Raw genomic sequence first — 24748 nt, 5'->3', positions numbered from 1 at the left:
AGTTAACCCTTTCACCCCCTTTTGCCAGTGTCACTAAGCGATCATTTTTCTGATCGCTGCATCAGTGTCGCTAGTGTCGCTAGGTAGCTAGTTATTTTTTTAGGTTCACCGCCAGGTTTTTATAGCGCTAGGTACCCCGATATACTACCCAATAATGGTTTTAACCCCCTGATTGCCGCTAGTTAACCCTTTCACCCCCTTTTGCCATTGTCACTAAGCGATCATTTTTCTGATCGCTGCATGTGTCGCTAGGTAGCTAGTTATTTTTTTAGGTTCACCGCCAGGTTTTTATAGCGCTAGGTACCCCGATATACTACCCAATAATGGTTTTAACCCCCTGATTGCCGCTAGTTAACCCTTTCACCCCCTTTTGCCAGTGTCACTAAGCGATCATTTTTCTGATCGCTGCATCAGTGTCGCTAGTGTCGCTAGGTAGCTAGTTATTTTTTTAGGTTCACCGCCAGGTTTTTATAGCGCTAGGTACCCCGATATACTACCCAATAATGGTTTTAACCCCCTGATTGCTGCTAGTTAACCCTTTCACCCCCTTTCACCAGCGATCACAGTATAAGTGTCACTGGTGACGCTGGTTAGCCAGTTAGTTATTTAGGTTCCCCGTCAGGTTTTTATATAGCGCCAGGGACCCCCATATACTACCTAATAAAAATTTGAACCCCCTGATTGCCCCTAGTTAACCCTTTCACCACTGATCACCGTATAAGTGTTACGGGTGACTCTGGTTAGTTTGTTTTTTATAGCATCAGGGCACCCACCATTTATTACCCAATAAAGGTTTAACCCCCTGATCACCCGGCGGGTGATATCAATTAGGTTTTAGGGTCAGGGTCTGCGTCGCCCCAGGCAGCGCTAGGTTAGTGCCAGTACCGCTAACACCCACACGCAAAGCATACACCTCCCGTAGTGCTATAGAATCTGAACAGATCAATATCTGATCTGATCAGATCTATACTAGCGTCCCCAGCAGTTTAGGGTTCCAAAAAAACGCATTGTTAGCGGGATCAGCCCAGATACCTGCTAGCACCTGCGTTTTGCCCCTCTGCCCAGCCCACCCAAGTGCAGTATCGATCGATCACTGTCACTTACAAAACACTAAACACATAACTGCAGCGATCGCAGAGTCAGGCCTGATCCCTGCCATCGCTAACAGGTTTTTTGGTAGCATTTTATATTTAAATCCGGAAGGCAGTGCTTGGTTTTCGGGGTCCCGTACGTGGCTAGGCTCCCAAAAAGCCCCCAACATGTGGTATCCCCGTACTCGGGAGAAGCAGCAGAATTTATTTTGGGGTGTAATTTGACTTCTGCCCATAGCATGTGTGAGCAATATATCATTTAGTGACAACTTTGTGCAAAAAAAAAAAAGTTTGTAATCTTCCCGCAACTTTTGGCAAAATATAAAATATTCCATGGACTCAACATGCCTCTCAGTAAATAGCTTGGGGTGTCTACTTTCCAAAATGGGGTCATTTGGGGGGGTTTTGTGCTATTTTGGCATTTTATGGCCTTCGAAACTGTGATAGGTAGTGAGGAGTTAAATCAAAAATTTGCACCCTTAGAAATCCTGAAGGTGGTGATTGGTTTTCGGGGTGCCGTGCGCGACTAGACTCCCAAAAAGTCCCACACATGTGGTATCCCCGTACTCAGGAGAAGCAGCAGAATGTATTTTGGGGTGTCATTTCACATATGCCCATAGCATGTGTGAGCAATATATCATTTAGTGACAACTTTGTGCAAAAAAAGAAAAGTTTGTAATATTCCCGCAACTTGTGGCAAAATATAAAATATTCCATGGACTCAACATGCCTCTCAGTAAATAGCTTGGGGTGTCTACTTTCCAAAATGGGGTCATTTTGGGGGGTTTTGTGCTATTTTGGCATTTTATGGCCTTCGAAACTGTGATAGGTAGTGAGGAGTTAAATCAAAAATTTGCACCCTTAGAAATCCTGAAGGTGGTGATTGGGTTTCGGGGTGCCGTGCGCGAATAGACTCCCAAAAAGTCCCACACATGTGGTATCCCCATACTCGGGAGAAGTAGCGGAATATATTTTGGGGTGCAATTCCACATATAACTATGGCATGTGTGAGCAATATATCATTTAGTGACAACTTTTTGTAAAAAAAATTTTTTTTTTTTTTTTGTCATTATTCAATCCCTTAGGACAAAAAAAATAAATATTCAATGGGCTCAACATACCCATCAGCAATTTCCTTGGGGTGTCTACTTTCCAAAATGGGGTCATTTGGGGGGGATTTGTACTGCCCTGCCATTTTAGCACCTCAAGAAATGAGATCGGCAGTCATAAATTAAAAGCTGTGTAAATTCCAGAAAATGTACTCTAGTTTGTAGACGCTATAACTTTTGCGCAAACCAAAAAATATACGCTTATTGACATTTTTTTTACTAAAGACATGTGGCTGAATAAATTTTGCCCTCAATGTATGACTAAAATTTAGTTTATTCGATTTTTCTTATAACAAAAAGAAGAAAATATCTTTTTTTTTCAAAATTTTCGCTCTTTTTCCATTTATATCGCAAAAAAAAAATCGCAGCGGCAATGAAATACCATCAAAAGAAAGCTCTATTTGTGGGAAGAAAAGGACGCAAATTTCGTTTGGGTGCAATATTGCATGACCGCGCAATTACCAGTTAAAGCAGCGCAGTGCGAAATTGGAAAAAGACCTCTGGTCCTTAAGGTGTTTATTGGTCCGGGGCTGAAGTGGTTAAACACCTTCCTGCCCAGACCAATTTTGAGCTTTCAGCGCTGTCACACTTTGAATGACAATTGCGTGGTCATGCTACACTCTACCCAAATGAAATTTTTATCATTTTTTCCCACAAATAGAGCTTTCTTTTGGTGGTATTGGATCACCTCTACGGTTTTTATTTTTTGCTAAACAAATAAAAAAATACCGGCTCTTCCTATTTACACTGTGATCAGCCGTGATTGGACACAGCTGATCACATGGTAAAGAGTCTCCGTCGGAGATCGGACTGACACCCCGCAACAACGTGCGCCGCGATGCGCACCCCTGGGGGCGCGCAGCGGCTTAAAATCCTGATCACGTCATATGACGTCCGGTCAGGATTTTGAAACCACTTTGCCGCTGCGTTTCTGTTATAGGGTGGGCGGCAAGTGGTTAAAGCAATAAAATGCAAAGTCACACTATTTAGGTATCATGCAGTATTTTTTTTTTACAATGTTTGGGATTCCACAGCGAAGTCATATGTCGCGTACACACGACTGGACTTTTTCGACGGACTAGGTCCGGTGGTCTTCCCGACGGACTTTCGGCAGAGTTCCGATGGACATTCTGAACGAACAGACTGGGCCACACACAGGCACACCAAAGTCTGACGGATTCAAACTTGATGGTGTACGACCGGACTAGAATAAGGAAGTCCATAGCCAGTAGCCAATAGCTGCCCTAGCGTTGGTTTTTTATCCATCGGACTAGCATTCAGACAAACTGATTTTTCGACCGGACTCCGTTGGAAAGATTTGAAACATGTTCTATTTCTAGATCCATCTGACTTTTGGGGAAAAAAAGTCCGCTGGAGCCCAAACACGATTGTAATATCTGATGGATTCATTCCGTTGGACCTAGTCCGTCGAAAAGTCAGTTTGTGTGTATGTGGCATAAGAAAAATCACCAGCACCCAAGTGAAAAGAGTGGAGGCAAGGTCTAAAATAAGCATCTGTTTTACCTGGGGTGGGGGTCAAGGTCTTTTTAAAGGCATGCTGCTTTAAAAAAAAATTCAACACACGTGTTTATATTTAGGTCTGCAATTAACAAAAATTACTAATGTTCTGGACCCTTGAGCATTTATTGTAACATGTGTGGGATGAATAATATCTATAGTACTTCCATTCTATACTGGACTCAGGATGACTCTCTTTAACCCTTTCCACTCTCGATTTAAAAAAGAAATAAAATTATTAGTGTTTAGAGACATAGAGAGGTACTTCATGTACTTATTTGATCATAATGTGTAACTCAATTTTTGTTGAGAAATTTTTTTTCCCCTCTGAGTAATCTTTGTAAATTGAGTCCTACCTTTTGTTATTCTGGAGAAATAGCTGTTTGTGTGTAACCATGTTCCCACTAAATGGGAGTGGTTTTGTAATTATTAATCATCTACTGCACCTGTAGAGCTCTAATGAGTAAAATTGCAGGGTCTGTATCCCTTTAGACATGATTTCCTTTGGAAATATTTCACCAAAAATGCAATTTTTGTTGCAGGGGATGCACAAAATCTGACTTGTATCTTAAGCCCCATACACACTATTAGAGTTTCTGCAGATTTTTGTCTTCAGATTTACCAAAACCATATAATATGAGGTCAAACCTTAAGGCCGCGTACACACGCGGGGACTGTTCGCTCAACTTTGTTCTTCAAACAGTTTCAGCGGACAGTCCGCTCAAAATTAGCATGGACGGACTTGCCCACACACGACGAACGAACAGTCCGCTGAAACCGTGCGCGATGACGTGAACGGCACGTATGACGGGACTAGAAAACGACGTCCTATACACTGCAATGCAACCTTCGGCGTGTAAATTCTTTCTGAGCATGCGCGAGACTTAGTTTGACGAACAAGCCTACACACGGGCGGACTGTCCGCTCAAACCAAGTTTCAGCGGACAGTTTTTCGGAATTTCCGAAAAACTTTGTTCGTCAGACTGTCCGCTGAAACTGTCCGCTGAAGCCCACACACGAGCGGACTGTCCGCCGAAACACTGTTCAGCGGACAAAGTTGAGCGAACAGTCCCCGCGTGTGTACGCGGCCTTAGCCCTTGTACACACGGTCGGAGATTCCGTCTGAATGTGTCCGATCGGAGCGGTTTGTCGGATATTCCGACTGTGTGTGGTATGCATCGGACTGTTTCCGTCGGAATATCCGTCGGACCAAATTTTCCAACTTGCTGGAAATATTTTCCGACAAACTGCTCCGATCGGACATACTCCGATCATGTGTAGAGAATTCCGATTGGACAAAGTGCCACGCATGCTCAGATCAAATTCCTACATCAAAGCTATTGGCTACTAGCCTGAACGTAGTCCCGTCGTAACGAAATTACGTCATCACGTTCTGAAAGATCGGATTTTCCGACAACTTTGTCCGACCGTGTGTATGCAACAGTTTCGGACAAGATCCGTTGGACAAAATCCGACGGACAAAATCACACGGATTTGGTTGTCGGAATCTCCGACTGTGTGTACAAGGGCTTAGAGTTTCAATTTGCATGCAATCATTCAGGCCCTTGCACTACATGGTTTTGGTAAATCTGAAGACAAAAAACTGCAGAAAATCTAATAGTGTGTATGGGGCTTTAGTGTAGACATCTGGGAAAATCAGTAAGCCAATCACACAAGCAGGAAATGACATATCTCGGGGGCGTACTGTACATCATCTGTGTACAGAACACCTCCAGGTTGCCACATTGCATTACATTTCACAGAGAATTACAGCACTGCAGATTGAAAAGAAAAGGTCATTTTTAATAACATTCAATTACAATATGACTTGTGTTACAAGTGTATATGCTATATTTCTTTTTTTGCAATTTTTTTTCCCCATAAAAGTGGAGTTACCCTTTAATCCATATGTTGTCCTAATAAATTTTATCATAAGCTTCACGGAAGAGTGGAGACAAGGTCAGAATGACAATTATCTGGGAGATATTCTCTCACTGTGCCATGTGTGACTCCTGGCACTTAGATCCTGCAGAAAACGTAATCCTCTGACATAGAAAAGGGATTCTTCCTGTTTGGAGATTATTCAATTTCCTGATGTATGATGACAAATGATTAAAGCTACTTTCTCTTCTGAACGATCCTCTTATTTTATTGAATAGTTTGTCTATTATGCTATAATAATATTACTTTGTTATGGAGTGCCGACTTGCACATGCGGTTCTAAATACTGTAAATGAACAAATTCAAATTTTCAAAAGCTGACAGTATTTTTTTTCATGGCCCTGCTTGAAAGAATAATATAATTTATGTTCAGTGTGTACACATTTAGGTTCTTATTGTAAAGTCCTGATACTTGATATGTAAATGCGTTCCTCGTGACTATAAATGAAGGAAATAAAAAGGTGATCGCCTCAAAATATGCAAGAAATGGCAACTTCCATATTTCTGTTCTGACAGATACCCCTTTACTTTTGTCAAAATATAATTTGCATATATTTATTTGTAGCTAAGCCATGAACCATGATTACATAATTGGAGCTGATTGGTCTGAAAAAAGCTAATCATTTTCACTATAATAAAATAGTAATTTCATAGAAGGAAGTTCATTTTTAGGTGCCTGGAAATCATCCTTGCCAAAACCCCAGCAAGGTCCACTTTAAGAATACATTTTTCATTCACATTGAAAAAATAATGTGGGACAGTGCTTTACAACCCCAGTTGTTGAGTTGTTCTTAAACTTTACATTCCCAATGGGAAGTAAAAATACTGGTACATTCCTAATCCTCTCTATAAGCTTGTTTGAACACATGCCCCCAAAATATGTTGCCAAAATATGTTGCCTACACAAAGTTGTTAATTGCTTGCAAAGTGTGCAAAGTGTGCTTTTGCAAGTCAGCAGCTAAGACCACAAATCCATCTACAACCATTCCCCATAGTTGCTGATGTATGCAGAGAGAACTGACACATGACTGTCACAGAAAGGGCATGGGGTGACTCCACTTTATTTATGCCACATGAGAGGTAAGATAACGGTGTTCAATGGAACAATAACTTGGTCTCAGGGAACAGATTGTAGCAGATATTTTGCTTATTGACTTAGTACTGATAAAGTGCTTAAATGCTCAATAGTTTACATTTGTAATTTTATTTCAAACGTGCAAATGAAAGTGCTGTTTTTAGTACCACAAATAAGTCCGGTTTTCAGCAATTGATACGAATAAGGAAACTAAAGGGCCCAAGGCCAAGGGGAGTGGCTACTGAGTATTTTACTGCAGCACTCTACTATGACAGGTTAAAATGAATCCCCATCTGGATAACATTTAGTTTGCTAAAGCATTGTCTGTTTGTTTTTTTTTTTGGGTAAAATACTATTTACACCATTTTATTATTCTTTTTGCATTATCTGTACAAGTACAAGTATTGGCTGCACATCATTGCTTTGGAGGAACTGCTTTAAGATAGTGACTAGGGATGAGCTTTGTGTTCGAGTCGAACGTACGTTCGACTCGAACATTGGCCGTTCGGCCGTTCGGCGAATTCCGAACGTTTTGGCCGTTCGCGTCAAAATTCGAGTGACGCGCGCGCGGACCACAATGCACTGCGTTGGCGCAGTGCATTGCTGCCCGATGATTGGCCAAGCATGCACTGTGACCCCGCATGCTTGGCCAATCGCAGCGCCGGCAGCGAGGAGAGCCATGATTGGCCACAGGCATCCTGCCTGTGGCCAATCATAGCTCAGGCTGTGTAGTGCACGCCCCACACTATATAAGGCCGCCTTTAAGGCGGCCTCCTGTAGTGTGTTACTTTGCATCTGAAGCAGTGGGTGTTCTGTGTACCTTCAACACAGTACACACCAATCGTTTTTGGCTGATTTCCTATCTTGCTGCTGTGTAGTGGTTGTTGTCTGTGCCCTGACTGCAGTATACACCACTATATTCACCTCACCTATATAGCTAGTGATCTAGCTTTAACCACTTAACAACTGCCCATTGCCGATTAACGGCTTCAGGGCGGTTGTTTAACTCAGAGAGGCCGTTAATTAACGGCCTCCCAGAATTCTGCTCTCGCGTGCCCCGAGGTGTGCACACTCGAGAGCATCCGTGACCGCCGGGTCCATAGGACCCGGCGCATCACGGTAAACGGCCGCTCATAGCGGCCGTTTACCACGTTATTGCTCCGTCAAATGACGGAGTGATCACTTGGAAACAAACCGGCGTCATGTTATGACGCCTGTTCCTCCCTCCCCTTTCTGTACCGATCGGTACAGCGGAGGGGAAAGAGATCGGTGTCAGCAGCGATGTGGGCTGCATCTGCAGTGCCCACATCGCTGCTCACCGAATTTAACCCCTCAATTCCCTGCCAATACTCTGCAATACCAGTGCATACTCTGCAGTACCCTGCCATTACTCTGCAGTACCCCGCCATTACTCTGCAGTACCCCGCCATTACTCTGCAGTACCCCGCCATTACTCTGCAGTGCAGTACCCTGCCATTACTCTGCAGTGCAGTACCCTGCCATTACTCTGCAGTGCAGTACCCCGCCATTACTCTGCAGTGCAGTACCCTGCCATTACTCTGCAGTGCAGTACCCCGCCATTACTCTGCAGTGCAGTACCCTGCCATTACTCTGCAGTGCAGTACCCTGCTATTACTCTGTAGTACCCCGCCAATACCCCGCCAATACTCTGTAATACCCTGCCATAAATTGCCATACCCAGCCATACTCAGAGATACCCAGCCATACTCGGTGATACCCTGAAATACCCAGCCATAGACGCCCCCCACCCCTCACCGCCCTCCGGTGCTTCTACCAACTCGCCAGTACGATCAAAGCCAGAATCTTTTTTTTATTTTTTATTTCAGGCTTCCCAGCCTAGAGGTGAGATGTGGGGTCATATTGACCCCCCAGATTTCACTGTAAAGAGGACCTGTCACCCCATATTCCTATTACAAGGGATGTTTACATTTCTTGTAATAGGAATAAAAGTGATCAAAAATATATTTTTGGGAAAAAAAATGTCAAACTAAAATAAATAAAGTAAAATGAACAATAAAAAAATAAAATAAAAATTAAAGCGCCCATGTCCCCATGTGCTCGCATGTGCCACACATGTGAGGTATCGCCGAGAATGTTAGAGCGAGAGCAATAATTCTAGTCCTAGACCTCCTCTGCAACTCAAAACATGTAACCAGTAAAAAAATATTTAAAGCGTCGCCTATGGGGATTTTTTAAGTAGCGACGTTTGGCGCCATTCAACGGGCATGTGCAATTTTGAAGAGTGACATGTTTGATATCTATTTACTCAGCATAACTTCATCTTTCACTTTATGCAAACATTGGGCTAACAAGTGGTTAATAATAGAGCTTGCAGTCAGTAGTGTTAGGAGATAGTGCGTGCTGTCTGCGTGCTCTGTACCCAGTACATACCGCTATAATATAGGGCAGGCCCCTACTTTCAAACATCCAACTTACAAACATCTCCTACTTGCAAACGCAAGGAGACAGCAGCAAGTGAGATGAAAAAAGATGGACGACAAAACAAATTATACAGGGGTGATAACCCTTCCCTATGTTTTCCAAAAAGCTTAAAGATAGTTTTTTTGACTGGAGCTACACTTTAAAAATGTACCGGTTGAAAATGACAAACAGATTCAACTTAACACAACAAACCTACACAGTCCCTGTCTTGTTTGCACCGCCTGTATACTGCTGTTCTGAGTATATAGGGCCTGGGGGCCACACGCATTTCCTTTTTTTAATATGGGTACGGGGTTCCCCTTAATATGCGTACAAGACCCAAATAGGCTGGTAATGGGCAGGGAGGGCTACCCATGCCATGTTTCTCAATGATTTTCAACCATATTGCAGGAACCAGATATAACATTAAAACCGCAAGCAGTTTTAAATGGTGTTATTTCCGTTTAATGTCATTTTGTGCAGGGACTGTTCTAAACACGGGAAACACGTGGCACTTCACAGGCATACTACAGACACCCCGCAGGCACCATATTTAAAGGAATATTTCACTTTTTTTTTTTCACTTTAATCGTCATTAAAATCAGTGCTCCCGCCAAAACGGTAGTTTTTAAAACTTTTTTTTGCAGTGACCCATGTCCCCTGAGGCAGGAGGCAGGTCGCCAAACCCTTTTTAGGACACTATCTTGCATATTAGCCGTTAAAATGAGCACTTTCCAATTCGAACGTTCGAGTCCCATAGACTTCAATGGGGTTCTAACGTTCGTGCCGAACGCGGGGGTCGTTCGCAAGTTCTGGTGCGAACCGAACCGGGGGGTGTTCGGCTCATCCCTAATAGTGACAACAGTGGAGCATGCCTGTATAATGTGCGCCAGCTAGGTTGCTTATTCTCTCCATCAGGTGCGAACGTGACAGGATGGCAAATCAGGAGCACAGCTGGGAGACAGCTGTCACACGTGATCAGGAAGTGACAAGGACAAGGACCTTCATTGTTAATCTCCAGGTATTACCGTATTTATTGGCGTATAACATGCACCTTTTCCACCTGGAAATAGGGTGCGTGTTATATGCCGACAGCGTACCTTGAAGGGGAAGGAGGGGGACGAGTACTGCTGGAAATCACTGAGCCGTCATCTCTTCTCCACACATCTCTCCGCTCGGCTCTAACTCGGCTCGCACATCACACAGTCCCGCCTCTACCACTGGCATTGGACCAGTGTTCTGTCTATCACAGAAGCTGGTCCAATACCGATGGCGGAGGCGGGACTGTGTATGTGACTGCTGACTGAGAGCTGAGTAAACAGATGATGGCTCAGTGATGTTCTATGAGAGCTGGTGAGCTGCATTGATGGGGGAGATGGGCACAGAACAGGCTGCAGATGTGCACAGAACAGGCTGCACTGAAGCTGCAGATGGGCACAGATTAGGCTGTATTGAGGCTGCAGATGGGCACTAATGAGGCTGCATTGATTCTCACTGACCATCATTTTGCTTCAAAGTGGTTTATTTAAAACAAAAGAAAACATTTCTCGAAACGTCCCTCTTAAACTGTGCACGGTATACGCCGGCGCGTGTTATATGCCGATAAATACAGTATTTATTAACTGCTTCAGTTTCAGGCCTTTTTTGACACTTTTGTAAAAGAAAAAAAAATGTTGATACAAAATTATGCAGCGTCATACCATTATAACCACCGAAGGTCCAGCAACGTACGGGTACATCGCTGGTTGTTAAGGGGCTAAAACTGCATATTTAACTAGATTGAAAACACATTTTGAATTCACATTATCATGCTGAGATTTTATTGAGTGGGTTTAGATCCTCTTTAAGAACGAGACCAATGAGGCTTAACTCTAGTTCTCAAAGACCTACTAGCAATGCATGTTCAGGAGTTAGGGACAAATATACAGTGGGGAAAAAAAGTATTTAGTCAGCCACCAATTGTATAAGTTCTCCCACTTAAAAAGATGAGAGAGGCCTGTAATTGTCATCATAGGTATACCTCAACTATGAGAGACAAAATGTGGAAACAAATCCAGACAATCACATTGTCTGATTTTTGAAAGAATATATTTGCAAATTAGTGTGGAAAATAAGTATTTGGTCACCTACAAACAAGCAAGATTTCTGGCTCTCACAGACCTGTATCTTCTTCTTTAAGAGGCTCCTCTGTCCTTCACTCATTACCTGTATTAATGGCACCTGTTTGAACTTGTTATCAGTATAAAAGACACCTGTCCACAACCTCAAACAGTCACACTCCAAACTCCACTATGGTGAAGACCAAAGAGCTGTCGAAGGACAACAGAAACAAAATTGTAGACCTGCACCAGGCTGGGAAGACTGAATCTGCAATGGGCAAGCAGCTTGGTGTCGAGAAATCAACTATGGGAGCAATATTCAGAAAATGGAAGACATACAAGACCACTGATAATCTCCCTCGATCTGCACTCAACGCAACATCTCACCCCGAGAGGTCAAAATGAGCAAAAATCCCAAAACCACACGGGGGACCTAGTGAATGACCTGCAGAGAGCTGGGACCAATGTAACAAAGGCCACCATTAGTAACACACTATGCCACCAGGGACTCAGATCCTGCAGTGCCAGACGTGTCCCCCTGCTTAAGCCAGTACATGCCCGGGACCGTCTGAGGTTTGCTAGAGAGCATTTGGATGATCCAGAAGAGGATTAGGAGAATGTCATATGGTCAGATGAAACCAAAGTAGAACTGTTTGGTAGAAACACAACTCGTGTTTGGAGGAGAGAGAATGCTGAGTTGCAACCAAAGAACACCATGCCTACTGTGAAGAATGGGGGTGGCAACATCATGCTTTGGGGATGTTTCTCTGCAAAGGGAACAGAACGACTGATCCGTGTACATGAAAGAATGAATGGGGCCATGTATTGTGAGATTTTGAGTGCAAACCTCCTCCCATCAGCAAGGGCATTGAAAATTAAACGTGGCTGGGTCTTTCAGCATGACAATGATCCCAAACGCACTGCCCGGGCAAAGAAGGAGTGGCTTCGTAAGAAGCATTTCAAGGTCCTGGAGTGGCCTAGCCAGTCTCCAGATCTCAACCCCATAGAAAACATTTGGAGGGAGTTGAAAGTCTGTGTTGTCCAGCGACAGCCCCAAAACATCACTGCTCTCGAGGAGATCTGCATGGAGGAATGGGCCAACATGCCAGCAACAGTGTGTGACAACCTTGTGAAGACTTACAGAAAATGTTTGACCTCTGTCATTGCCAACAAAGGATATATAACACATTTTGAGACAAACTTTTGATATTGACAAAATACTTATTTTCCACCATAATTTGCAAATAAATTCTTTCAAAAATCAGACAATGTGATTGTTTGGATTTGTTTCCACATTTTGTCTCTCATAGTTGAGGTATACCTATGATGCCAATTACAGGCCTCTCTCATCTTTTTAAGTGGGAGAACTTGCACAATTGGTGGCTGACTAAATACTTTTTTGCCTCACTGTATATTAGTGAAATAACTTGCACAAAACTCTTATCTGTGAGTTTGTGAAGACAAGTGTAAAATGCACTGGCTGTGGGTCTTCAGGAGTGATTTGGCAACCATTAATGTAGTGCATGCTAATGTGCAAGATATTTGCAACATACCAGATGTTTACACATTGCAATGGATTAGGATAGTGTGAAGGGACTGATAGACAATACCAGGTTATTTGTAACCAAAGGATTTTACATGGTGCAATGTTTGGATGGGAAGGAAAAGGCCAGGAAAGTAAATAAAACCCTCTGAATATACAATATTGGCACACTTAATTTTAAAGTTTGATTTGTGTATGCCTTTAAATCTATAACATAGCTTGTCACTAGAGTCAGCGCCAAAGCCATTGCAAGTTACTGTTCAGGGAAGATGGGGGTGATTGTAAAACTCTACTGGGCATACTTTTATGTCAGTTTTACATTGATCAAGAGTTTCTTTTAGTCACTTATTTTGACATGTTTTTGCTGCAGTTATACCCGATGAATGCGTTCCCATATAGTGCTATGTACTTATACAAAATAAATATTTATTTTTTATAGTGCAAGCCTTACTTAATCCATAGTCTCTTTCTTCTTGATCACTTTCATTCTTTCTCCAGCGACAGCACAGGTGCTTACATATCATAGTGAAATGGCTAAAAATAATCAAAGGAGGAGGCAAGACAGGCCTTTCATGAAATGTCATTATCAACTGGTATCTCTGGAACTTCCAAACTTGGTTTGATATGGACTTGACTTCAAAGAATGTGTTGCTGGAAAAAAAATAAATACCAGTGTCAACTGAAATGATTACTCAAGGCCAAGTGAACAAAAAACTATTGGGACATTTACCACTGTTTTCAGAAATTGATTACAAACGTATTCTAAAGTGCAAAAGAGAATGGCAGAATAAATGAACACCTAACAACAAATTCAATTTATTTTTAAGGAAGTTATACAGACAAGAATGACTTCTGATTGCTTGCTGTGGGCTGCTGCACTTTGCATTTTTACGGCTTTTTCAAAAAGTCTGTTACTATTCATTTGTCTCTCTTGCTCTAGGGCAGGGATATGCAATTAGCGGACCTCCAGCTGTTGCAAAACTACAAGTCCCATGAGGCATAGCAAGACTCTGACAGCCACAAGCATGACACCCAGAGGCAGAGGCATGATGGGACTTGTAGTTTTGCAACAGCTGGAGGTCTGTAAATTGCATATTCCTGCTCTAGGGCATATGTGAATAAAGCAAACCACCAACCCAAAATGTTTTCTTTTTAGTTTTGGATAGAGTAACTTAAAACTCCTGTCTGTGTTTTATTGCTGTTTGATGAATTGTTGAGGAGACCACCCCCCACTTCTGTTCTGGCTACAATGTAATCACCAAACAGGAAGTGAGAGAAAATCTGCAATGGACACACAGCAATCAAAAGCTAACATGAATTCTAGCCCTCCCTAATCTACTAAAACATGTTTTGTTTTTTTTTTTTTATTGCTGTCTCTGTCATTTATGGAAATGCCCCTCATTTCCTGCCTTGGTGACAACATTGCAATCCAAAGAAATGAGGGGAAATCTCCCAAACAGAGTCTTAAACAGCAGTAAAACCCCAGCACATGTCTTAAAGGAGCTGTAAAGTCTCATGACTTTTTATCTTAATGCATTCTATGAATTAAGGTGAAAAACCTTCTGTAGTGCAGCTCCCCCCACAGCCCCCTTTTTACTTACCTAAACCCGATCGTTCCAGCGATGAGCACAAGCCCAGCAGCTCCAGCCGCTGTCTCGGGTCCTCATTGGATAGATTGATAGCAGCGGGAGCCATTGGCTCCTGCTGTTGTCAATCAAATTTAGTGACACAGGAGATGGGGGCAGGGCCGAGCCCTGCTGTCTGTGTCAATTGACACAGCAGCAGGACTTTAGCTCTGCTTTGCTTTAATTTCCTGTATACTTGCTCTGTTCAGTAACCCGGAAAGCACTATAACCAGAGACAGCCTTGTGATCAAATTAGCAGAATTGACAAGCAATGGCAGTTTGTAGATTTCTTTTATGACAAGGCCCATGTATAAATACTCATATCCCTCCATAAATGACCACATAAACAAAAAGAAAAACAGCGCTGTTCTCATTATGCAATGGGATTCTCCTCTATGTATATCAAGTGCAAATCACAGGAGCATTGTCAGAACTGCAAAGATACAATTGTGTGGCCCATGCACAATCAATGCACCAGCATCCATGCATACGTTTTAATAAATCATGCAAAAGAAATTCAAGTTGTATTTCTTTCTTTCAACATTGTCTTTTTAAGACAATGTCCTACCTTCCAATTGGAATAGATTTCTTTAATGTGTACACTAATCATGAGTTATTTCAATAAATCAACTCAAAGAAAAACAGCCGGGCTGCTCTGAGGTCCCACTAGGGAGGTAGTCTCATGCCTTCATTGCAGAAGAGCTGAGGTCAGATGCACAGTATCATGCTTTAAGATCGTGCTGTTGCTGATTTCCTTTGGATCTCCCTATCTGTGAGAAGATTTATACCCTTAGTTTAGAGCACAGGTCTCAAACTGGCGGCCCTCCATCTGTTGCGGAACTACAAGTCCCATCATGCCTCTGCCTATAGGAATCATGCTTTTAACCGTCAGCCTTGCAATGCCTCATGGGAATTGTAGTTCTGCAACAGCTGGAGGGCCACCAGTTTGAGACCCCTGGTTTAGAGCTTCTGGTCATCATAGACAGGACTTTGACATTAACCCAGTATGCCTCACACAGTATTCCTGTGACTGAAAATCCCAAAGTCTCTTCTCAGCTTAGAAGTGACACACCACTTGACCTCTGGAAGATTTACTCCCCCCCTTTATGACCTGCCCATTTTTTGTGATACGGCATGGTGTTACTTTAACTGACAATTGTGCGGTCATGGAATGCTATACCCAAACGAAATCTATGTCCTTTTTTCCTACCAATAGAACTTTATTTTGGTGGTAGTTGATTACCACTGTGTTTTTTTATTTTATTTTTTTGCAATATAAACAAAAAAAGACAGACAAAAAAAACAATATTTTTTACTGTAAAATTTGATAAAACATATCCAATAAAAAAAATGTAAAAAAACGTATTTCTTGATTAATTTAGGCCAATATGTATTCTGTTACAAAAAACATTAAAGCGTTTCTTCACCCTAAAGGGGAAGTTCCACTAATCTGATCCCTCCCCCCCTCCGGTGCCACAATCGGCACCTTTCAGGGGGGAGGGGGGTGCAGTTACTTGGATAATCCAGGTAACTGCACCTACTTCCGGCCAGACCGCCGCAGACCCCCGCAGACGCCCTGCCCCCCCATTGTGTTCTGGGAAACACACAGTTCCCAGAGACACAGCGGGGGACCATAAGAGATGCGCAGCGCGACTCGCACATGCGCAGTAGGGAACCGGGCAGTGAAGCTGTAATTCCCTGACAGAGGATGGCGGCGGGGGCAGCAGCGAGACGAGCGATTGCTCGTCACCTGCCGCCGACATCGCTGGACCCTGGGACAGGTAAGTGTGATTTTATTAAAAGTCAGCAGCTGCAATATAAGTAGCTGCTGGCTTTTAATATTTTTATTTTAGGTGCAGAACCACTTTAAGCGTTTATTGATTGGTTCAAAAGTACACTGGAATTTTTATTTATTTATTCAGTACTAGTAATGGCAGTGATCAGTGACTTAGCAGGACTGTGATATTGCTGCAGACATTCGTACGCTAATTGACCCTTTTGACACTTCTTGGAAACCAGTGACATTAATACAGTGATCAGTGCTAAAAATATGCACTGTCATTGCACTGACGCAATTCATGGGTTAAACGTGTGCCTAGAGAGTGTTTTGGTGTATTATGTCAGGTGTTTTTACTAAGGCGAGCAATGGATCCCCTGCTTTATGAAGAAAGAAAATCCATTACTTCCCTACTGACAGGACAGGGCTCTGCCTTGTTTACATAGGCAGGGCTCTGTTCTATGTAAATTCATGATGATCAGCGGGTGTCGGCGGTAATCCATTGGCTGGCACCCACTGATCGACATGTGCTGTGTTTAATCACAGCATGGCCGTGTAGCCAGTGGCGCATGCGCGCCCCCTACCCAGAAGTGCCAGATCACTTACCTAGTATGTGATCTGGCATAACAGAGCCGCCTTGCCGCCATATATCTATTTTATACAGTCGGCAAGTGGTTAAGATTTGAATTTATTTTAAAAAGCAACAGTTTAAAGAAGTTTGTATAAAGTTTGTAAAGTTATTGTGCATAGGAGAACTAACGATTATGCAATAAAATAAAATAAAATAAAAATATCATTTTTTTACAAACTACTAGACCATGTTCAGCACTTGCTGACTGGGATGGTAAAATTGGTGGGAGGACTAAGAATTTACACCAAAGCTCTAATGCCGCATACACACGAGCGGATTTTCCGTTGGAAAAATCTTGGATGGTTTTTCCGATGGAATTCCGCTCAAGCTTGGCTTGCATACACGCAATCGCATTTTCCGACCAAAAGCTCTCATTGGTCTTTTGCTGGCCGAATTTCCGATCGTGTGTACGTGGCACAAGATGTTATACAGCTAATGCTGAAAATGCTGGTCAGCTGCTGAGTAGAATTAAGGTTAAGAATTAAAACTGCTGCTCTTCTCTGGCAACTTCTGTTCAAAGCAATGATCTTTAGCAAACATTATTAGCTCCCTTGCTGCCTGTTCTTGATTTAGACATACTTTTTGTTAGGATAAATTATACTATTGTCTCAACTGACATTGTCAGGTTTTACAGAGAGAGTTTTTTTTTTTGGAACAGGGGAGGCATCAACATTTAGCTATTGGACCCCATAAATTGTAGTTACTGTAAGCTCCTGGAGACAACAACACATTTTACAAGGAATATGCAAAAACATTTGTAAACCATTATGTCTTAAACTCTTTATACAACTCTATATTCCTAAATCAACCTTAAAAACTATTTATAGTAGAGAAATGTACAAAAGAAAAACATTAAAAGTAGAACTGTAGCCAGGTTACGAACATTCTAATACTTATATATAAAATTACTTTAAAATAAGTCCTCACTGACCTCTGTAGCTGCAGGCACCCCAGAGTAATGTATCCTGAAAGTTCTGAAAATATCTATCCCTAAATCATTTGGTTCTCTCCTGGCAGAAATTTAGTAATCTAAACACAGAGCACGTGCAAAGGTAGAGGGTGACACCAAAGTGAAGAGTCCCCACTTGAAAGAAGAAGAAAGTTAATTTTCTCTGAACTTTAACTACTACAAAGAGCATTGTTATCATTTTTTTTTTTTACAAATGATAAAATTAGCATTTTTTTGCTAGAAAGTTACTTTAGACCTCCAGGTATATGATTTCTTCAGAGGCTCTGTATAATCAAATGGTGGCAGTGGCAATAACATTTAGTGCACACATGCACAACAAAATACCCATTTTTTTGCGAAAATATAACAAATGGGGTTGCATTGAGAAATACAGCCGGTACCAAACATGTCAAACCTTTAAATTGTGTGCACCCGTAAAAAATGGTGAAATGCTACAGAACCCAAAATTGTCCATGTGTGATGCTTTAAAAGCTTTCATAGGTTAGCAGTTTAGAGTTGCCCATGGGTAATGGCCCTAGAATTATTGCTCTCTCTCCGACATCTGCAGCAATACCTCACGTGTGGCTCAATTGCTGTTTACATACATGTGCATGCCCTAGGCAGGGGCAGGTGTGAGTGCAGGTTGATGGGGGGTTACAATTTTTAAACAATTATTTGTTTATGTATTTATCTAACTATATAGCGTCACGAAAGAGAACTAACAATCCACCTACAGTATTTAATAGCGCTGGGAAATGACAGGTCCTATATGGAGACATCAGTGGTCTAATAGACCCCTAGGGGGAGATTTACTAAAACTGGAGCACTGGTGCAGATGTGCATGGTGGCAATCAGCTTCTAACTTTAGCTTCCTAAATTAAGCTTTGGTAATGAAACCTAGAAGCTATTTCTGTGCAAAGCTCCACCTGATTTTGCACACTCTAGTTTTAGAAAATCCCACCTAATGTCTTCCCTGCTCTCCACTGCAGAAACCAATTATACACACATTGTCCCTAATTAGCTGGTTCCCTAGCTACAGCAGCCAGGAAATGACAGCTCTGAACCCAGAAGTGACAAAATGATCACCATTTCCTGGTTCATCAGTCACAGAGAAAATCAAGGAATGTACATTTTGTTCCCTGAGCTCCGCCTGTTCTTCATCCTGAAACCATTTATCGTGATCCTGGGCTGCTGGGAGGAACAAAAGATCCTGGAAACCACCATGGACGGTGGTGGTGGGGGTGTAAACAAGGGGTTAATCAAAGAACTATTGTTTGTAAGTACTGAGATTAGTGAGGGCTCTTTTTTTATTTTATTTATTTTTAAAAACATTTACTGCTTGCTAAGAATGTGTAAATAGTTGAATATCCATAGCCTGACCACAGTTCTGTTTTAGGTATTAACACTTTTGAGGTTGTAAAAATATTTAGATCATGAGCAAACTTTGGTACTATATAAAAGAAAAGGATTCATCTGCACTTATGGGTACGACTCTTATTATATTAAAGTTCAGAAGGTCACTGATATACAGTTGCAAACTGCATAACACACAACGAATTAAATGTTACCATGTTTTTATTGAACACACCATGTAAACATTCACAGTGCAGGAGGAAAAGGTATGTGAACCTCTAGACTAATAAGATCTCCAAGAGCTAATTGGTGTGAGGTGTCAGCCAACTGGAGTCCAATCAATGAGATGAAATTGGAGGTGTTGGTTACAGCTGCCCTGCCCTATAAAAAACACACACAGTGTGTTCTGCGTTTGCTTTTCACAAGAAGCATTGCCTGATGTGAATGATGCCTCGCACAAAAGAGCTCTCAAAAGACCTACGATTAGGAATTGTTGACTTGCATAAAGCTGGAAAGGGTTATAAAAGTATCTTCAAAAGCCTTGCTGTTCATCAGTCCACGGTAAGACAAATTGTCTATAAATGGAGAAAGTTCAGCACTACTGCTACTCTCCCTAGGAGTGGGTGTCCTGTAAAGATGACTGCTCAATGAGGTGAAGAAGAATCCTAGAGTGTCAGCTAAAGACTTACAAAAGTCTCAGGCATATGCTAACATCCCTGTTAGTGAATCTATGATACGTAAAACACTAAACAAGAATGGATTTCATGGGACGATACCACAGAGGAAGCTACTGCTGTCCAAAAAAAAACATAGCTGCATGTTTACAGTTTGCACAAGAGCAACCGGATGTTCCACAGCAGTACTGGCAAATTCTGTGGACAGATGAAACCAAAGTTGAGTTGTTTGGAAGAAACACACAACACTGTGTGGAGAAAAAGAGGCACAGCACACTAACATAAAAACCTCATCCCAACTGTGAAGTATGTTGGTGGGGGCATCATGGTTTGGGGCTGCTTTGCTGCATCCGGGCCTTGACAGATTGCTATTATCGAAGGAAAGATGAATTCCCAAGTTTATCAAGACATTTTGCAGGAGAACTTAAGGCCACCTGTCTACCAGCTAAAATTCAACAGAAGATGGGTGTTGCAATAGGACAATGACCCAAAGCATAGAAGTAAATCAACAACAGAATGGCTTAAACAGAAGAAAATATGCCTTCTGGAGTGGCCCAGTCAGAGTCCTGACCTTAACCCGATTGAGATGCTGTGGCATGACCTCAAGAAAGCGATTCACACCAGACATCCCAAGAATATTGCTGAACTGAAACAGTTCTGTAAAGAAGAATGGTCAAGAATTACTCCTGACCGTTGTGTACGTCTGATCTGAAACTATAGGAAACGTTTAGTTAAAGTTATTGCTGCCAAAGGAGGTTCAACCAGTTATTAAATCCAAGGGTTCACATACTTTTTCCACCTGCACTGTGAATGTTTACATGGTGTGCTCAATAAAAACATGGTAACATTTAATTCTTTGTGTGTTATTAGTTTGAGAAGACTGTGATTGTCTATTGTTGTGACTTGTGAACATCAGATCACATTTTATGACCAATTTGTGCAGAAATCCATATCATTCCAAAAGGGTTCACATATATTTTTTGCAACTGTATATGTAATGTAATGTTAATTTCAATATGATAAAAGCAGAAACTAACACATTGCTACTAATTTATCAATGGGTATTAATCAGATACAAATTAATCATTATTTTAATGCAGATTTGAAAACGAAAGCAGTGGTATGAATTCTAGCTATGACACTAGTGACTTTCTTTATCTACTATATATGTTACTGCTCACCCCATTGTGGAGATGGTTTCAGAAATGTATGGTTTAGGGACATTTTGCTAGAAATATTATTTCACTGGGACTTTATTATGTGCGCATCCACTGCCACTTTTACTAATAGTTTAGATTTGAGCTCATAAAGTGACAAACTTACTTGAACACAGCTATCAGGAGGTTTACCAAAAGAATATTAGCAACTAAGAGGTAACAGGCCATAATTGCTGGGACAATCCATGCTCCAGTCTTGCACGGAGGATGCTGCACTATTTTGCCATCTTCTGTTGTCTCATTGTATCCACAGGGTGCTAGAAAAAAAAGTATAGATTCATATCAGAAAACACATTTCTGGGGTAGAAAGTTCCAACTTCATAACAAGACTCTCATGCTTTATTCATGCAGAATGGTCACTTCAGAAAAACAATAGCCACTGTTGTCTGTCTAATAGAATGCATGCCAAAGGCATCAAATAAATTACGATTTATCCAGTAGATAGCGACGTGTTCCACTCTACCCTTAATAAGCCTTCATGCACACTTGTAGGGTGCTGCCTTTTTATTTTATGTTATTTTATACATCTATGTTACCTTAGGATGACCTTTTATGGATGCATTGTAATATTCACACCTTTAGGCCTCATTCACACTTGCGAATGAGGCCGTATGCGATCATATGAGGGAACTCCAGTCGGGGTTTCTAGCAATTAACTGCAGGAGCATTACCTGCTAGTGATTGACCCTGGATGCAGACTGTTTCAGGAGTCACATGTTATCCTAGGAAGTGCCCCTCTTTCCACAGTAGAGTCGGTTGCAGAGAGCAGCTGTGTGTGAAGAGAAATATGAGAGGTGTGTGTCTGTGTGCTGGCCTGCCTGGCTTAAGGACAGGCGTTTAATCCAGCCTAATGTTTGGGGCAATGAATGGTACTGGCAGAGATAGTGCTACAAGAGGCAGAATGCCTGTAGAGTTGAAGGTGGACAAATAAATATCTGGGAAGCTAAATTGCATTTGTCTGTGGGGTTCAGGCTTAAGGCCTAAATGTGCAGTTAAGTCTTGCAGTGTGGGTGCAGCCCCAGTGCAAGGAAGAATTTTCAAATTTCCCAGAATTGGGCTTTAATTGTCTTTAATTATATTCCCCAGACACACCCCTGGCCTCACAAAAAGCCTTCTTCTGCTTGTGACCTGGAAGCCATTCTACCACACTAAACCACCTACTTTTCCTAACATCGCAACATTTCTCATTCCTTTTTCTATTCTCACATGAATATCACCCATATCTCTTTCATTTTGGGTAAATATTGCTGGGATTCATTTCTGTTTCATGCTACTGAAGAAAAGGGTTTTAGTTAAAAATTGTGAATTGCGTAACCAGCAGTCATAGTAAAAAGTCACGAATGAAATATAGCTGTCTGTGAAGCCATTTCTTTTATTGGAGTACTTCAATGTGATATATCTCTGGAGTGAAATTTTTGTTCCTTCAGTAATTTATTGTTCCTTAAAATGCTATATAAATGGTTGATTCATTATTAGACATGAACATAAAATGCACAAATACATATAGTTGCCCTTCTGGAATGTTATGCTTTTCTGTAACAATAATTCTTTCTAACCAAGTGATTATTTAGTAACTGGAAATTGTATAGATTTGAAGGCCAGTTCATATATGTAGTAGTTGACTTTGGTCATTATACCATCTATTTAACAGCCACGTATATTATTCATGTCATGTTGCAGTATATGATATATTATACTGTATAATATATATATATATATATATATATATATATATATATATATATATATATATATATATATATATATATATATATATATATATATATATATATATATATATATAATATGTACAATTTATCGGTAAAGTACACCAGTAAAAAAACTTTAGGGTCTGGTTACTAAAGTAAATCCATTTACTAAGGATTTGTTCTTATGTATTAAAATGTACTGTATAGCATATAAATGATAACAATTTTGGAATGTCTTATTTCTATGAAAAGGTAAATTGTTAAAATGTTTGCATGACATTTTTCACTTCTTAAATATCACTTTAATTAGCTTAGGTGTTACATAGTTACATAGTTAGTCAGGTTGAAAAAAAGGCACCATCCATCAAGTTCAACCACAAAAAAAAATATATATAAAAAAAATAATAAAAAAATAATAATATCTATTTCAGAAGGAAATACTAAAGCACACAGCATCACTACTGAAAATAATGTTCTTCTCAGCTTCATAATCAAAAGATTAGAATTACAGTAAACAGCATGACACATGAGTGGGGCTTAATAAAGACTAACTTTTTATTGTATTCTTCCTGTCAAAATCACATGCCTCTCTGCTCAACAATTGGGAATATTTATTTTCGCTGCCAATCCATGAGTGTACACCATTAAAGCGGTGTTCCACCCTAAAGTGGAGCTTCCGCTCATTGGAACCCTCCCCCCCTCCGGCGCCACAATTGGCACCTTCAGGGGGGAGGGGGGTGCAGGTACCTGTACAGTACAGGTATCTGCACCCACTTCTGGCATAGATATCTGCAGAAGCTACACCCCTTTCTGCATAATCTACGCCCCTTTCCGAAGGTCCCCCGCTGTCTGCTGGGAAACACACGGATCCCAGAGACAGCGGGGACCATCCTTATTGCGCAGCGCGACTCGCGCATGCGCAGTAGGGAACTGGGAAATGAAGCCGCAAGGCTCCACTTCCTGATTCCAATACCCAAGATGGCGGCGGCAGCACCAGAGAGATGATCGAGAGATCGGCTTCAAGTGCCGACATCGCGGGCGCGCTGGGCGGGTAAGTGTCATTATTTTAAAAGTCAGCAGCTGCAGTATTTGTAGCTGCTGGCTTTAAAAAAAAAAAACGGCGGACTCCCGCTTTAACAGTCTCTGCACTTTCCACATTTCCTTTTGTGGGACTAACACATTTCAGATTTCAAAACACAAAATCTTATTTTTTTGGATAATATATATTTTTTCAGCCTACCTGCCTGGCCCATGATTTATAGTCCATAAAGTTTCCCTCCATGGAATACTCTTATTCTGTATTGTCTACCTACCATCCTCATTAGATGAAAAGCCCAGTATGTTTTGATGTAGGGCAGCCACTTCCCAGAAAATTATCTTTTTTTTCCTTTAAATCTTCTTTTAGTTGTCTTTAAAGCTTACTATGACAACTCTTCAATGCAGTGCTGCAGCACAGTTAGGCTGTTGATCTGAATTTTCTCTACTGTGATTAAGAAAAACAGCTATATTATCTCCCGATCACCAGATTGTGATTAGTGATGGAGCAAAACCAAATGAAAAACATCATCTTATTTTGTTAACATGCCATTTGCAAGTGCATGTGAATGCAGGGCATCTCATTGGCTCCAACTGCCAACCCTTCTTCTCCTAGTCTAAGTGGTACTGTACTGGGTTTTACAATCCCCAGTATTGTTCTGCACTCCTGTGACCCATTTTCAGCAGACAGCGTGCTGAAGCAAGCTGTCGGCTGAAGTCACAGTGCCGGTCCAGGCTCTGGCAAGATTGCAACCATGTGGTTGGCATCTGCCCACATGCCTACACCTCGAGTCGCTGAGAGGCTGAGCCAGCAGCTCCCGCCTCTTCCACAGCCCATCGCTCCAGTGAGCATGGGGGGGGGGGGGTTTCAGAGCTGTGAGTTGCTGACACTTACTAGCTCTCTGCTCAAGAAGCTGTGAGAACCGATCGATCTGCAGTGTTTGATCACTCAGTTCTCAG

General features: G+C 41.6%; 1 protein-coding gene across 2 annotated transcripts in view; it reads right to left on the bottom strand.

Annotated features, from left to right (window-relative positions):
- The window catches only part of TRPM3 (transient receptor potential cation channel subfamily M member 3), a 264979-nt gene that overhangs the window by 10599 nt on the left and 229632 nt on the right, over positions 1 to 24748 (bottom strand). For both annotated transcript variants that reach the window (XM_077474953.1, XM_077474954.1), the window contains 2 exons: positions 21151 to 21301; positions 13270 to 13469 (listed from right to left, as the gene is read on the bottom strand). In XM_077474953.1, the coding sequence (XP_077331079.1) occupies positions 13270 to 13469; positions 21151 to 21301 (351 nt within the window). The remainder of the gene's footprint in view (positions 1 to 13269; positions 13470 to 21150; positions 21302 to 24748) is intronic.

This window comes from Lithobates pipiens, unplaced genomic scaffold (genome assembly GCF_037356315.1).
Source record: "Lithobates pipiens isolate NorthernLeopardFrog02 unplaced genomic scaffold, aLitPip1_a1.2 Scaffold_13, whole genome shotgun sequence".
Taxonomy (NCBI): Eukaryota; Metazoa; Chordata; class Amphibia; order Anura; family Ranidae; genus Lithobates; species Lithobates pipiens.
The sequence above is the reverse complement of the archived record's forward strand: the minus strand, read 5'-3'. Positions and strand labels throughout refer to the sequence as shown.